Below are 17,653 nucleotides of genomic sequence, written 5' to 3'. Positions count from 1 at the left end.
GTATTATAGGTTCTAATACCTCTCGTGTTTAGGGTTTTCATAAAAAAAAATCTATATATAGAGTAATAAATAAATAACAATTATAGATCACTACAAAATTAAAACGATATGGTACAATGGATATCGTACGCATTTTTTATAATGAAATAAATTTTAAACAAAGTTTTAACTAACTTACACCCAAAAGGTAGGCACCCATGTAATGTTATGACACCCCGGTTGAAAACCACTGCTGTAGGTCCCAAGATTTTACTTACGTCATCAAGGGCTGGCAGCCAAAATCAAAGGAAACGCAGCAGTAAGCAAGGCCTCTGTTTCTGTTATGATGTATATGCATCAGACAACAAAAAGAGCATATGTATACATCATAGCCAACCTTGACAGAGACCAAAAACAAAAGGAATAAAGAACAAAACCAGTATAATACTAAAATAAAAAGTAAAATGCAAAATTACGCTAAAATTAAAACCAAGTAATTCCAGTTAAAGAAAAATTAAATAATAGCAAACAGCCCTACTTTAATTTTAACAAAAAGTCTAATTTCAAAACAAAAGTATATAGTCAGGATATGGCAACTTACTGTCAAGCCTGACAGGAGACTGAAGTGGGTTGAGGTAACTATCTTCGGGGTAACTTATTCCACTTTCCTCTTTACAGGACATACAAGATGCAGAGCAGTACATGATGTAGGTCCTCTACAGATTCAAGTAAATAATCCCCTGATATTATTATAATATTACTGATCCCAAGTTAAAGTTTTTGTATTAGGTATTGGGAAAAAAAGGAAAGTTTCCATTGGAAACAAATCCCTCACAAAATATGGAAATACTCTAGTAGAGTGACTGAATTTAACTTTCCTGAGCCAGAGCTCTGTTCAACGAACAAGAGTCAGTAGTTGCCAAATACCATGAACAGAGGGGAACCATTCTACAGGACAGCAGCCAAAGAACAGTATATAAACCTGGATCTCCAACAATGGATGGATTACATCTCTTGCTTCTGTAACCAACAGGAAGCCAGTTAACATAATGCATCTGCCTATAAGCAATTTTTCATCTGATATACTTTCCAAATAATTGAAAACCATCAAGAATCAACTTATTAAAGCAATAAATGTTCTACCACAAGTGCCAACAGAAGCACATATGAAATCCTACAATCTTAAATGCCTTTCCACATTCATCATCAATTCACTTCTATCAATATATAATGAAATCAATATATAATGAACCCAGCATTAATACTCCCCCCCCCCCAATGGAATAAGTACACTGTAAAGCCTCATCAAAAAAAAAAAAGCATCTAATACCACAAATTTAAACAGATACACCAACCATTTAAAACTGATTTAATAGTAAAATAAAATGATACAAAAGACTAAAATAATATTTACAAAAATTTGATTATTTATAAAAAACTAGTTTACAACAAAAATAAAATAAGTAAATAAGTTAAAGTGCATTAAAATATAAATTTTAAAGCGATAAAAACACTTGAAGCTTTCGGAGGCATCTGCCTCCTTCCTCAGCAATAATGAAACTTAAGCGACACACCCTTAAATACCAGGTTCATGGCACACGTGGATGACCAGGCGCATACTTGGTATTCCTTTCACTTGTACCAGAACCGGAAGTGGTCTGGGGACGTGGAAAACTAAAACTTTTATCTCTGGCAAAAACCACTGCCTCAAAAAGGGGTGTAGCCTAACTCCCCTGTCTCTGTTCATGCTATTGTTGCCAGTGGATCCAATCCACAGACTTTCCAGCCACTTGCGGTTCCAGAATCTATGCGCCCGGTCAAGGATGACAGCATTGTCGGGGGAGATCTGGTGTTGTTTTTTCCCGATAGTGCTTGGCAATGGCGGATTTATTGAGCTGTGCAGTCCGTATCGCTCGTGAATGCTCCCCAGACGGTCCTTGAGACGCCGTCCTGTCTCCCCCACGTAACATTCCCCACAATCCGGGCATGTGATCTCATGTACGACTCCACTACTAGAATCCCTAGTAATGGGGTCTTTGACCTGTGACACTACTGTGTGCAACCTCCGGCCCAGGAGCTGCACAGTGTCTGAAAGTCGCAAAGCATCCTCTCAATGCGATCTGATAGGCCCGGATAGTAGGGAACATACACTCTGGTAAGCAAAACTACCCGATTGGGCTCTTGCTCTCTATTGTATTTATCAATGCCTCTCTGGGGGGGGGGGAACCGCACCTCATAAGATGATGTAATTTGCTTAATTTCCTTTTCCCCCTCCTCAGAGGTGCTGCAATGTGTCCTCACCCTACCCAAAAGTACTCTGGCCACACTATTTTTATGTTGCGCAGTCTGTGCCATCCTATAATGTGTATGCTGGCCCCTACACATTGGTTTCCTATAAACCTTGGTTCTAAGTCTAAGAATGGTATATAGGGGCTTCCCTATATACCATTATGTCCAGAAATGGGAGGGTACCATCTATTTCTACCTCCGAGGTGAATTTTATAAAGGGGGAGAAACCATTGAGAAACGAGATCACATCTTCCTACATATTGTTTCCACTTACGCATAGGGAACTCCAATCTCGCAAAACCCTATTCTCTAATTCCTCCATAGCCAGATTTGCAACAGTGGCGCTGATTGGAGAACCCATGGCTGTGCTGTGAACCTGTTTATACATTACTCCTTGGAAAACCAAGGTTGTACTAGAAAGACATAATTCAATAGCACAACATATCTTCTATGTTTAGGTGGGATCTAGCACTTAAAGTATTATCCTTCTGTAAAGCAAACTTCACCCATTCTACCCCATGTTCTATGGGGATACACGTGAATAATGATATGACATCATCATCTCGTCCTCCCCTATATCTTAACTCCTTACAAAGTTCACAAGTTCCACACTATCTCCAATGACCAACATGGACTGGGCCTGTCAGATTGCATTGCGAGGATGCTTCATGGCTTTCAGACACGCTGTGTGCACTCCCGGGCCGGAGGTTGCACACAGCAGTTTCACAGGTCAAAGACCCCCATTACTAGGGATTCTAGTAGTGGGGTCGGTATATGAGATCACATGCCCGGATTGTGGGGAATGTTACGTGGGTGAGACAGGACAGTGTCTCAAGGACCATCTGGGGGAACATTCAAGAGCGATATGGACCGCAGAGCTCAATAAATCCACTATTGGGAAAAACACCAGATCTCCCCCGACAATGCTGTCATCCTTGACCTGGAGCGCATAGATTCTGGGACCGCAAGTGGCTGGAAAGTCTGTGGATTGGATCCTCTGGCAACAATAGCATGAACAGAGACAGGGGAGTTAGGCTTCACCCCCTTTTTGAGGCAGTGGTTTTTGCCAGAGATAAACGTTTTAGTTTTCCATGACCCCAGACCACTTCCGGTTCTGGTACAAGTGAAAGGAATACAGAGTATGCGCCTGGTCATCCACATGTACTGTGAACCTGGTATTTAAGGAGGATGTGTCGCTTAAGTTTCATTATTGCTGAGGAAGGAGGCAGACACCTCCAAAAGCTTCAATAGTGTTTTTATCACTTTTAAATTTATATTTTAATGCATTTTAACTTATTTACTTATTTTATTTTATTTTTGTTGTCAACTAGTTTTTTTGTAAATAATCAAATTTTTGTAAATATTATTTTAGTCTTTTGTATCATTTTATTTTATTTTACTATTAAATCAGTTTTAAACGGTTGATGCATCTGTTTAAATTTATGGTATGAATAATCCCAACCTTAGAGGCCTTATTGCAGATAAAGCATCAAATAATATACCAAATAATTTCAGGCCTAATTCTTTCTCATCGTGCCTACTAAAAATAATGGAAAAGGCCCAAAGATAACTAATCAGATCGTGCTGCAGAGGCTCTCACAAAATGTTATGCCATCCCTGGCTAATCCATAATAACAAACTTGGCTGCTCCAACCACAAACATCACACAAGCATTTGAAAACAAAGTGGAGCCATCAGTCTTTTGTTGACCTTGAAGCACCATATGATATCATAAATATACAGGGGTTCTTCTTTCCTTTGAACACTTCATTCAGAGTGGGATGTTATGGTTCCTAACTGCACTGTTGCAAGACAGATCATAAGTCCATCAAGGAAAGCTGCAGCAGCCATCTCAAAAAGGGGGGGGGGTGAGTTCTTTCTGGGGTATTATTTTCTTCCATCATTGTCTCCTACATGCCTGACAGAAGAAACATAATCTGCTATGTTGATGATATTAAAATTATAACAAATCAAAACTGACAACCATCCAGAAGATATCAGAAATGCAATCACTGGAAAGCTTAATGATATACAAATCATAGAGCTCAAGGTCTGTGCAGATTTCAGAGAGATCTGTACAGAATTAGTTGGGTTGAACATCTCTCAGTGGATCAACAAGCAGAACTGCTGTATGTTAGAGTTTGATTTGTGGTGAGGAAACGCACATGCTCGCTCGCTCGCTCACTCACTCACTCATTTGACTATTTTCTTCATATCAGAAATCTGGGGATTGGCAGCATCCACCAGTAGCAAGAGCATTTACTCTGATATAGCAGTGCCTCTGGTATCACTGGGATGCCTGCACTGATAGCAGACAGGCAGCTGGTACTCATCGTGAAGATGCTGTTTGGTATGATCTCAGAATCAAACGTCTGGAACATCCACTCGTGGAGAATCCCTCCACTGCATTTTATATTCATCCCGTGCTCACAGCATATCCCCACCCCAACAGACTGGTAATTATCAAACAGGTTCCTCCTGAGCAAGATGCTCCCCACCATTCAGGATCACTTGACAGTGATTTTTAAAAATAAATTTAAAAGACAGATCTATACATGCAGCCCCTTAAACCTTCCTGGTTAAGATATGTATCGAGCATTTGCAGTGAAACTATAGAGTTTTATAACCTATCCTCCTGAGTTCTCACACAAATGTTGATGATCCAGTAGTATGGTGAATATGTGATTGAATCATTGACATTCAGATGCACTATCCTTGTTCATAAAGTTTGCTATCTAGCGAAAGTTCACTCCAAAAGTTTGTCTACTTCTGCCTTGAAATTATTTAAGCTGTCAACTTCCACAACAGCAGGTGGAATTTGTCCTAGCAATCAACCACCAGCTAGCTAAAGGCAAATTTCCATACATCTGTTCTGCAACTGTCTTTTCTCAATATGAATCTGTGCCCCCTCATGTGGCATAGATTCAAATTGAGCCAGAGGAAGAATCCCATCAGCATTGAGTTTGTTCAAACCATTCAAGGCTTCATACACCTCAATCAGATCACCTTGCAGGTGTCTAGTCTAAAGATGCTTTAGTTTGCTGAACTTAAACTTTTCTTGGTAAGAGCAACCCCATGTTCCAGTCACCAATCTCATTGCCCTTCTGGGTACTTGTTCCAACAGTTCTACATCTTTCCTAAAATGAGACGTCCAGACCTTATGCAAAGGATAATCACCTGCTTATCCCTGCTAGCAAAATTCCTGTGTATCATTGACAAAAACCCCATGAGCTACTTTTGCAGTTGTCTGCACGGCTCAGAAAACTTTATATCTGACTGCACAATTACCCCCCAGGTCTTTTTCATTCTTTACTACTCTGGAACATCCACTGTTCCGGAGTAGTAAAGAACTGTGTATAGTACTGCACAGTTGGTATATTATTCTGGGGTTACTGCTATCCATATGTAGTATTTTGCAGTGTCAATGTTAAACTTCAGTTGCCCCCTCTGCTCAACTTTTCTACATCCAGTGGCAGCAGTGTACTGTCCTTACTGTCATTTACAACCCTACCATCTTTCATATCATCTGCAAATCGGATATTAAGCATGATATACCTTCATCAATATCATTGATAAATACAGAAAACAACAATGGGCCCAACACGGAACCCTGGGGATCTCCACTAATAACTTTAGTCCATAAAGAGCAGTGTCCATTGATTACCACTCTGTCTTCTTGCACTCAACCATCCCTTTATCCATAGCAGCAACCAGTGCCATACTGCACTAATTTGTGCAGTAGTTTTCCATGTGCAACAGTATCAAAAGCTTCCCTAAAATCCAAGTATATGATATAAATTATTTTTTGCATCCAGTTCCTTTGTGACCACATCATAGTATCCAATCACGTTGGTCACACAAGATTTTGCCTTATCAAACCATAACTGCTGTCTTGTCTAGATGATCGTGCATTACTTCTTTAACCAATGACTCCATTATTTTCCCCAGAAAACAAGTTAAACTAAGAAGTCAAAGAAACTAAGAAGGTTATGCTATTAGTTAAGAAATACATAAAATCCAAGGAAGTGAAGCCAGTCGACATTGCTGGACAGTGCAGTGTCGAGTCAGTTTGGTGTGACATAAGCATTGGGAGATCAAAATTGAGAGTAGGAGTGTGCTATAGGCCTAATGACTCTGATGAGTACAGGGAAATAGTGGGCCAGTAAATCAGAGTCTTATAATGGGGATTTTAATTTCCCAGATACTGACTGGAATTTGGGAGCTGGTCACTCACACACTAGCAAGGCATTTGTGGATTTATCGGATGATTGTTTTCTACATCAGCATGTTCGAGAGGCAATTAGAGGGAGTAATACTCTTGATTTGATTATCAGTAGTGATTCTTCATGCATTAAGAATCTGCAGGTAAATGAAGCACTAGGTGGCAGTGATCACAGTGTGCTGAAGTGGGACTTACTCAAAGAGGTATTTAAATTCTTATACAGTGGGACCAACTCATGATGTTACCAACAGCAAATTCAAAATGGGAAGCATTCAAAGAACTTATCTTGGAAGCTACTAAGCTTTACATACTAACTAAGAAATATTGTTCAAGGTTTAGGCCTAAGTGGATGTAAGATGAACTAATGAGACATATGGCAGAGAAGAAAAATGCATGGGATACATACAAATTAACACATGACACAGAAGCCTATGATAGATACAACTTGATCTGTAACCTTTTCCAAAGGAGGTTAGGCAGGCGAAGGCAGATTACGAGAAATCTTTGGCAAGGGATGCAAAGAAAAACAGCAAAGGGTTCTTTACTTATGTAAACTCTAGACGGAAGGGAATGAATCAGATTGGTCCACTTGATATCGATGGGTCAACTGTTGATGATCCTGCTCAGGTAGCTAACAAACTAAATGAATATTTTGCATCGACATTCACACATGAAGAGTTATTCAGCGAGGGGAATGCCAGAGGTGTATTCAACTCTGGCAGTAAGCTAGAGAATCTTGTAATAACTGGGAGTAAAGTAGAGGAGAAATTGTTGAAGATAAATACAAGAAAGGCACCTGGGGTGGATGGATTTATCCAGTTATATTAAAGGAGGCAGCAAAGGAAGTAAGCAAACCCTTAGCCATAATTATGAGAGCTTCCTTGGACTCAGGGGAAGTACCCATGGACTGGAGATGTGCAAATGTGACCCCAATTCACAAAGGAGGATCAAAGGGTGACACAAGTAATTATAGACCTGTTAGTTTAACTTCTGTTCCTGGAAAATTAATGGAGGCACTGGTTAAAGAAGCACTGCAGGATCATCTAGACAAGACTTCAGTTATAGCTCAGACACAGCATGGTTTTGTTAAGGGGAAGTCTTGCCTGACCAATTTGATTGGTACTATGATGCAGTCACAAAAGAACTGGATGCAGGGAATAACTTTGATATTATATACTTGGATCTTAGAAAAGCTTTTGATACTGTTGCACATGGAAGACTGCTGCACAAATTGGAGCAGTGTGGCATTGGAGGCAAAATGCTGCTATGGATAAAGGGGTGGTTGAGGGGGAGAAGACAGAGTGGTAATCAATGGACACTGCTCATCGTGGACTAATGTTATTAGTGGAGTCCCTCAGGGCTCAGTGTCGGGTCCATTATTGTTTTCCGTATTTATAAATGATATTGATGATGGTATATCAAGCTTAATGTCCAAGTTTGCAGACGATACGAAGGTTGGCAGGGTTGTCAAGGACACTACGCTACTGCAAAAGGATTGGGAAAGGTTGAGTAGATGGGCTGAGAGGTGGAAAATGAAGTTTAACATCGACAAATGTAAAGTACTGCATATGGGAAACAGCAACCTCAGAGCAACGTATCAACTGTGTGGTACTACACTGACAGTGGTAGAGAATGAAAGGGACCTGGGGGTGGTTGTGCAGGCAGATATGAAGTTTTCTGAGCAGTGCAGACGGGCTGCAAGAGTAGCTCATGGAGTATTGTCGATGATATATAGGAATTTTTCTAGCAGGGATAAGGAGGTGACCATTCCCTTCTATAAGGCAATGGTCAGGCTACACCTAGAATACTGTATACAGGTCTGGAGGCCTCATTTCAAGAAGGATGTAGAGGTGCTGGAACGAGTACAGAGAAGGGCAACAAGATTAGTGAATGGAACAAAGGGGTGCTCTTACGAAGAAAGGCTAAAGTTTTGCAAATTACAGTGTCTGGTGACTAGGCACCAGCGAGGTGATCTGATAGAGGTGTACAAAGCCTTGAATGGTTTGAGCATGCTCAATGCTGATGGGATTCTTCCTCTTGCTCAGAATAATCACATGAGAGGGCATAAATTGAAATTGAGAAAAGACAGATGTAGGATAGACGTGAGGAAATTTGCCTTTAGCCAGCGGGTGGTTGGTTGGTTGGTTGGTGGAATAGACTTCCATCCCTTGTCGTAGAAGTTGATAGCCTAAATAAGTTTAAGGCTCAGCTGGACAGGTATTTCGAACGAACAGAGGGATGAAGTGGTAATTTTTTATTTATTATTATTTTTTATTTATTTTTTATTTTTTTTGCTGATGCTGCATAAGCTTGCTTTCTTGCATCAAATGCCTCTACTAATGCTAAGTCTGTAATTACTCATATCACCTTTTGATTCCCCTTTCTGAATTGGGGATACATTTGCACATTTCAGGCAAGGGAAGGCAGATTATGAGAAATCTTTGGCAAATGATGCAAAGAAAAACAGCAAAGAGTTCTTTACTTATGTAAACTGTAGAAGGAAAGGGATGAATCAGTTTGGACCACTTAACATGGATAGTTTGACTATTCATGATGATCATGCTCAGGTAGCTGATAAACTGAATGAGTTGCATCTGCATTCACAAATAAGGAGTTATTCAATGAGAGTAGTGCCAGAAATTTATCAAACTCTAACAGGGAGCTAAGTGATTTTGTAATAACTGAGAGCTAAGTGGCGGAGAAACTGTTGAAGTTAAACATAAAAAAGGCATCTGGGGTGGATGGGATCTATCCAGTTATATTAAAGGAAGTAAACAAACCCTTAGCCATAATTATGAGAGCTTCATTGGACTAAGGGGAGTCCCCATGGACGGGAGGTGTGCAGATGTCTCACCAATTCACAAAGGGGGTTCAAAAGGTGACACAACTAACTATAGACCTGTTAGTTTAACTTGTGTTCAGGGGAAAATAATTGAATCACTGGTTGGTTAAAGAAGCATTGCAGGATCATCTAGACAAGACTGCAGTAATAGTTAATACACAGCATGGGTTTGTTAAAGGGTGGTCTTGGCTGACCAATTTGATTGGATAGTATGATGTGGACACAAAGGAACTGAATGCCTAAAATAATTTTCATTTCGTATGCTTGGATTTCAGGAAAGCTTTTGGCACTGTTGCACATGGATGACTGCTATACAAATTGGAGAGGTATATGGCATTAAGAGTAATTTGCTATGATGGATAAAGGGATGGTTGAGTGGGAGACGACAGAGTGGTAATCAATGGAAACTGCTCTTGGAGAAATGTTATTAGTGGAGTTCTCCAGGGTTCCTTGTTGGGTCCATTGTTGTTTTGTATATTTATCAATGATATTGATGAAGGTATATCAGGTTTAATGTCCAAGTTTGCAGATGATACAAAGGTTGGCAGTGTTGTTACTGACAGTAAAGACAGTATTCTACTCCAACTGGATTAATACTAATCTTGATAAGTTGGGAAAATGGGCTGAGAAGTGGCAACTGAAGTTTAACCTTGACAAATGCAAGGTACTGCATATGGGTAGCAATAACTGAAGAGAAACATACCAACTGTGTGGTACTACATTCAGGGAAGTGTAAAGTGAAAAAGATCTGGGGGTAATTGTGCAGTCAAATATGAAGTTTGCTGAGCAGTGCAGATGGGCTGCCAAGGCAGGTCATGGAATCTTGTCAATGATATATATAGGAATTTTGCTAGCAGGGGCAGGGAGGTGGTTATCCATTACACAAGGCAATGATCAGGCTAAACCTAGAGTACTTTGTACAGGTCTGGAGGCCTCATTTTGCTACGACGAGTACAAATAAGGGCAACAAGTTTGGTGAGGCTAATAAAGGGGTGCTCTTACCAAGAAAGGCTTAAGTTCTGAAAATTACAGCACTTGGAGAGTAGGCACCTACGAGGTGATTTGATTGAGGTGTATAAGGCCTTGAATGGGTTAAGCAAGCTTGAATGCTGATGCGATTATTCCTCTTGCTCGGATTAAGAATCCGAGGGAGCACAGTTTCAAATTGAAGAAAGACAGTTGCAGAATAGATGTGCAGAAATTTGCTTTTAGCCAGCGGGTAGTTGATTGGTGGAACAGACTTCCATCTTTTGTTGTTGAAGTTGATAGCCTAAATAAATTTAAGGCTGAGCTGGGCAAGCATTTGGAACGAATGGAGGGGGTGAAACAGAAGGTGGTGTGTTTTTTTTTTTTTTTTGGCTAATGCTGCATAAACTTGCTTTCTTGCATTGTATGCCTCTACTAATGCTAATTCATCTTTCATGTTCTCAGATTAAATATAAATCCACAGTTGTATACTATGAAGGCTCTTTTGTACAGGGCTATGTACAATAAAGATTATTCATTTAATTTTGTTTTCTGAAACAACTTTCCCCTCTCGTGTATTTCAAATTTTTAATTTTATAGAATCTATAAAACCCCAAAATAAAAATCCCAAAAATTAATTTATAGAATTTCAAATTTAACATCAACAGTTCTCTTCTATTTTAAGCGATATGTGGTACTATGTACTGTAGGTTCTAGTACCTTTCATGTTAGGTTTTCACCAAAAAAATAAATAATTATCCCTAATAAATATTTTATTTATTTTGCGACAAGTGTCTAGATCAGCTGTACAGTATCTGTAATGGTCTTTAATTTCAGTCACAAATTTCATTTAATTTCAGTTTAGACTTACGTATAAAAGTTTATTTGTACTACAAAATTATAAGTTTATATAAATTTCAGTTATTTGTAATAAATTATTAACAGAACTAGTAGTTCTTTAAATAGATATGGTATGTCTTAGTGTGTTATGCTTTTCTTTTTTTACTTAATGCAATTTAAATAAATATATTTTAAATAATAGATATTGCCCCCAGGAGACTGTATGCATGCTGTTGGACAGGGTGCTCTTGCTGTAGAATGTCGGAAAACTGATAAAGAGACAATAGAGATGATCTCAAAGCTTACCGACAGAGATACAGTTCTGTGCTGCATAGCCGAAAGAGCTTTTATGAATAAACTAGAAGGTGGTTGTAGTGCACCAGTCTCTGTTATTTCTCAGGTTGTTGGATCAAAGGTATATAAATGTGTATTTACAATATGTTTATTAAGAGCTATAAATTTGTTGGAACTCCATTAATAGGCACTCATCACAATTTTTAAGATGTGTTGATATTTAATTTTTATTGCTTTGAATAACTCTTCTAGCAGCATTCCAACATTTTCAATCGGATTACATGCCCTATAATTTATCACTTTTAAAAAGAGGGGGGACAGGATTATTATTGGCTAACGTATACTGCTTCTCTTAGAGAAAATGAGTGACTAGATATCAACTGAATGTATATAAAAATGGTTTTTTAATAGATAACTAAATGAATGGAAATAATCTATAATCAAAATTTAATGAAACATGTCATAATAAACAATTCAAAAGAAGAGTAAAAAATTCAGTTGATTTGAAGGGAAATCGGCTGAGGCATGAATTCCATTCAAATAAATTAATTCAATTTAATTAGTTGGGTTGGAAAACTGCTAGCATGAGGGGGATACAGAGACTAATAGATTAATAGTAGCCGCTGGCAGAGGTCAAAGTGATTCTTGCACTGCTTCTATTGGAATGAGCAGCAGCCTGGAAAACAAGGTGCAGGGGATTTCAGACTGCTGAGAGTCATTGCAGAACAAGTAAATACATGGGTTGTGTTATTGTAGCTAAGAATAGGAACAGGTGCATGTATACTTGCATGTAGACCAATGCTAGGAGTTTGGTAAATAAATTTGATGAATTTAAGGTGTCAAAACATAAGGCAGATATTGTTGATATCAGAGACGTGTTGACATAGATATAAGGAATGCAGAACTGGAATTTGGGGTACAATGTGTACAGGAAGTACACAATAAGAAACACATTAAGGAAGTACACATTAAAAAATTAAGGAACACAAAATCCAAGGGAGTACAGCCAGTTAACATGGCTGGAAAGTGCAGGGTATAGAGTCAGTTTGATGTGACATAAGCAATGAAAAGCAAAATTGAGAGTAGGAGTCTGTTATAGGCCTAATGACTCTGAGTATAATAAACAACTGTACAGAGAAATAGTGGGCCAGTAAATCAGTGTCTTATAATGGTGTATTTTAATTTCCGAGATATTGACTGGAATATGTGGATTGGTCACTCACACACACTAGCAAGGCTTTTGTGGATTTATTGGATGATTGTTTTCTACAGCAGCATGTTCAGGAGGCAACTAGAGAGAGTAATACTCTTGATCTTATTATCAGTAGTGATTCTTCATACAATAAGAATCTGCAGATAAAGGAACTACTAGGTGGCAGTGATCAGTGTGCCGAAGTGGGATTTACTCAAAGGTGTAACTACCATCAGGGGTAAAGGGGAGGGTTTTACTTTCGTAAAGGTGACTACGGTGATTTGTGACAGTATTTAAATTCTATACGGTGGGACCAACTGATGATGTTACCAACAGCAAATTCAAAATGGGAAGCATTCAAAGAATTAATCTTGGAAGCTTCTAGGCTTTTCATAGCAACTAAGAAATAGTTCAAGGTTTAGGGCTAAATGAATGTTAGATGAACTAATGAGACATATGGCAGAGAAGAAAAATGCATGGGATACATATAAATTAACAGGTGACACAGAAGCCTATGATAGATAAGCTGATCTGTAACCAAGTCACAAAGGAGGTTAGGCAGGCAAAGGCAAATTACAAGAAATCATTGGCAAAGGATGCAAAGAAAAACAGCAAAGAGTTCTTTACTTATATAAACTCTAGAAGGAAGGGGATGAATCAGATTGGTCCAATTGATATTGTTAGTTCAACTGTTGATGATTCTGCTCAGGTAGCTAAAAAACTAAATGAGTATTTTGCATCTACATTCACACATGAGGAGTTATTCAGGGAGGGGAATGCCAGATGTGAATTAAACTCTGGTAGTGAGCTAGATGATGTTGTGGAGGAGAAATTGTTGAATATAAACATAAGAAAAGCAACTGGGGTGGATGGGATCTGTCCAGTTATATAAAAGGAGGTAGCAAAGGAAGTAAGCAGGCCCTTATCCATAATTATGAGAGCTTCCCTGATACCCATGGACTGGAGATGTGCAAATGTAACCCCAGTTCACAAAGGAGGATCATAGGGTCATACAAGTAATATTGTGATTATCCCATTGTACAAGGCAATGGTCAGGCCACACCTTGAGTAATGTGTACAGATCTGGAGGCCTCACTTTAGGAAGGATGTAGAGTTGCTAGAATGAGTATTATATTCAAAGAAGGGCAACAAGATTGGTGAGGGGAACAAAGGGGTGTTCTTACCAAAAAAGTTCTGCTAATTTCAGCACTTGGAGAGTAGGCACCTGCAAGGTGGTGTGATTGAGGTGTATAAGGCCTTGAATGGGTTGAGCAAGCTGAATGCTGATGGGATTCTTCCTCTTGCTAAGATTAAGAACCCGAAGGGGCACAGATTCAAATTGAGGAAAGGCAATTGTAGAATAGATGTGCAGAAATTTGCCTGTAGTTGATTAGTAGAACAGACTTCCATCTTTTGTTGTGGAAATTGATAGCCTAAATAAATTTAAGGCTGAGCTGGATAATCATTGGAATGAATGGATGGTTGAAATGGGAGGGTTTTTTTTTTTTTTTTGGGCTGATGCTGCATAAGCTTTCTTTCATCGTATGCCTCTGCTATTTGATGGCTTTACCAGTACTTCCAATTCGTCAGAATTGTTTTCTGGCCCTATTAATAGTATAGATCAATATTTTCACCATTACAAAGGCCCTTCCCTTTGCCATAGTAAATAACATCAATACACTGTGATTGAAGCCACAGTTCTTTTCTGCAGCTTGTTAATGCATCAAAAATCACTGCAGATAATCAGATCCAACAAAATTGCCTTCTCTTTGTTGCTTCTCTATCATGCTGGAGCAAAAACCAATTTGATAAATTCACAAGTCTTGCTGCTGTGTGAATAACCAGTCCACAAGTTCCAGTTAATAACTGGAAAGTGAAAATCTCCTGTTTAATTCTGATATACTGGCCTACTCTGTTTCTGTATTGTTGTTCATTATACTTGATCAGTCTTTAAGCCTATAAAAACACCACTACTGAATTTTTGTTTTTTCATTGCTTATGTCACACCAAGCTGACTCAATGTTGCACTTTTTTTTTTTTTTGGCTGATGCTGCATAAGCTCATACACTTGCTTTCTTGCATCAAATGCCACTGCTACTACTACTGGCTTCTCATGTACTGACTTAATTTTGTGCTTTTTAACGAAGAGCATACTTCTCTAAAAACACACACACTTCCATCCTGTCCTGTCTGTAGATGTTATACTCCCCATATTCAAATTCTGTCTGCTTTATTTCTGAGTGACACAATGGCTCCAATATCTCCATTGCATTTTATTACAACCTTTACTTCAAATTCATCCAATTTATTCACTATTGCTCAAAGTGTTAGAATACATTCAAGTAAGTTTGCACCTATTTTAACTCTTAGCAACCAAAACATAGCCCATATTTTTTTTTGTTCCATGAAGACCCTCTAATAGTTCTTCTAATCTCTGACTTGCTTTACAGGCTGCTGTAAAGCAAGTCAGAGATTAGAAGCAATGCATCTAATAGAAGCATTGCAAGGATTGCATATACATCTGTCTGCAACCAGCCTTAATCTATTGGTCTTCATATCCCCAAGCTACCACTTTTCTAATCCACCAGATACTGCCTCAATAGCATTAGCAAATATTCTTGCACCTCTTTTGTTTGAATGTATCCCATCCTGTTAAAACATGTCTCTCCTGTTAACATGCATACTTTGAAAACTTTTATTAATTCTACCAAAAATGGAGGGAAAAAAAAAATTATAATCATAAAATATAAATATGAAACTAATAGAAGAATGGTTTTCTGCAATTTTTAATGGCAGAAATCCATTAAGAATGTGAGATTTCAAAATTACACGAGTGCATGTTTTTTTGCATTTTAAAAAAGTAGTATAAGAGGAAGGAAGGGGGGAGACCTAACCTGAGATGGAAGGACAAGGTGGCAGAGGATTTAAAAGAGAAGATGGAGGAGAGAGGAAGCCCAGGATAGGGAGGAATGGAGGAAAAGAATTAAGGATGGAAATGCTGACACCATATAAACGTGGGAAGAAGGCAAAGATAAAGAAGAAAAAAAGTAGTACAGTATACTAGAAAATGCTGTTTGGTATACTGTGCTTGTAGATGCCAACGGGATCCATGTATTCAGAAATATTTCTTAATACAAAATATTTTAATATCAAAAGATTGAGTATTTTTATAAAAAAAAATTAACTATATAATATCGGTGTAAATACACCATAGTTAACCCATATATTTGAGCTACGATTGTAGCGTAGAAGGCATTGTTTTAATTGTATCTCATAATGTGGTTGCCTTCACAACAAGATAGCTACTATCGAATTACTTCAAATAAATAACGCTTCTCTAGTAGAGAAGGCTACTGTTATTTATTTTCAGCGGTACCACCACCCAGACGATCGTTTCGAAGCTGTTTGGCTTTGTCATTTACAACAAGAAGCTATCTTGTTGTGAAGGCAACCACATTATGAGATACAATTAAAACAATGCCTTCTACGCTACAATCGTAGCTCAAATATATGGGTTAACTATGGTGTATTTACACCGATATTATATAGTTAATTATCAAAACCCATAAGGATTATGCCCAGTGCATTTAATTTTCCAAATACATTACCACCACACCCTTTTGGCATCTCTCATAATGTGGATATAACATTGCAACTGAGATGGCTTGTTGTATTACCTGGGTACCTGCCCGCCCACTGATGACGAAGCCAAACAGCTTCGAAATGATCGTCTGGGTGGTGGTACCGCTGAAAATAAATAACAGTAGCCTTCTCCACTAGAGAAGCGTTATTTATTTGAAGTAATTCAATAGTAGCTATCTTGTTGTGAAGGTAACCACATTATGAGATACAATTAAAACAATGCCTTCTACGCTACAATCGTAGCTCAAATATATGGGTTAACTATGGTGTATTTACACTGATATTATATAGTTAATTATCAAAACCCATAAGGATTATGCCCAGTGCATTTAATTTTCCAAATAAAAAAGAATGCACTGAAAATCTAAAGTATTTATTTGTTCATTCACAAAAATTACACAGCAATTATTACAAGGAAGGGTGTTTGGAGGAAATAATCCTTTTGAGAGTTCCCATATTTTCCCCAAGTATATTTTTTCTGCTAATTGCTCATACAAAGCTTTAAAGTGCTCCTCCAAAGGATGTGTTGATGAAGTATTTAGGATTAGAGAGTGTAATGGTCGGTTATCTTGAACTAAAATGGCTGTTGTTCAGTGCAAAATCATGCTTGGGAGGATCAGAGATGTTCTGTGTGCCAGCAATGTATAGAAGTTGCAAAAAAGGATCATATGGTATCTTCCTGGTAATTTTACATAACTATTCTGTGAAAACTGTAAAATATCACCTTTAAAAACAGCTTGAGTAAAACAGGGTCTATGTTTAGTAACATAGAAAAAGTTTCAGGCCAATAGACTGCTGTGAGGTTAATAAAATTGGATACATTTCATGTCCCAGGTCGTTTTTGTTCATGTTTATCTACTGTAATTTCTCTTCCACCTTACTTTCATTATTATAAAAAATATTTAATCATTGGCAGTTGTGAATTTGTATATATAGTTAATGGTTAGTATGATATTAATTTTTCCCAGATTTATTTATTATATTTTTTAATAGCTGCAGTTGCGTGGAGGAGTATTTAATTTAGATGGATCAAAATGTGTACAGAACATTATGGAATGTATGTTTTCAGATGAGAGTGATAATTTTCATGCTGGGGTGAGTATACTTAGCTGCTAATGGATAAGTTCAGTTTTTTTTAAATTCCTCTTGTGTATCAATGATTTTTGTGAGATGAAAAAGATTTAAATGTTTTGTTTATCTTTCTTTCCATTTCCCAATGATCAAAGGATGGAAATTTAGGCTCTCTAAATTTTCAAGCATTTTTGAGCATTTTTCCAAAAATACAAAAATACATTTTGAAAAAAGTCCTTTTCTTTTAGTAAAAGGCCTTGTGCATTGGGAATAAGCATATTGAAATAAATCTTTGACTACCAATGAAACATAAGTA

The 17,653-nt window shown here is 38.0% G+C and overlaps 1 protein-coding gene across 1 annotated transcript in view; it reads left to right on the top strand.

The window, feature by feature from the left end:
* Positions 1–17,653, top strand: part of Hmbs (porphobilinogen deaminase-like protein l(3)02640) — a 152,003-nt gene that overhangs the window by 118,636 nt on the left and 15,714 nt on the right. The window contains exons 8-9 of the mRNA XM_090381014.1: positions 11,341–11,553; positions 17,260–17,361. Coding sequence (XP_090237140.1) covers positions 11,341–11,553; positions 17,260–17,361 — 315 coding nt within the window. The remainder of the gene's footprint in view (positions 1–11,340; positions 11,554–17,259; positions 17,362–17,653) is intronic.

This window comes from Mastigoproctus giganteus, chromosome 9 (genome assembly GCF_048544385.1).
Source record: "Mastigoproctus giganteus isolate SK-2022 chromosome 9, ASM4854438v1, whole genome shotgun sequence".
Lineage (NCBI taxonomy): Eukaryota > Metazoa > Arthropoda > Arachnida > Uropygi > Thelyphonidae > Mastigoproctus > Mastigoproctus giganteus.
The sequence above is the reverse complement of the archived record's forward strand: the minus strand, read 5'-3'. Positions and strand labels throughout refer to the sequence as shown.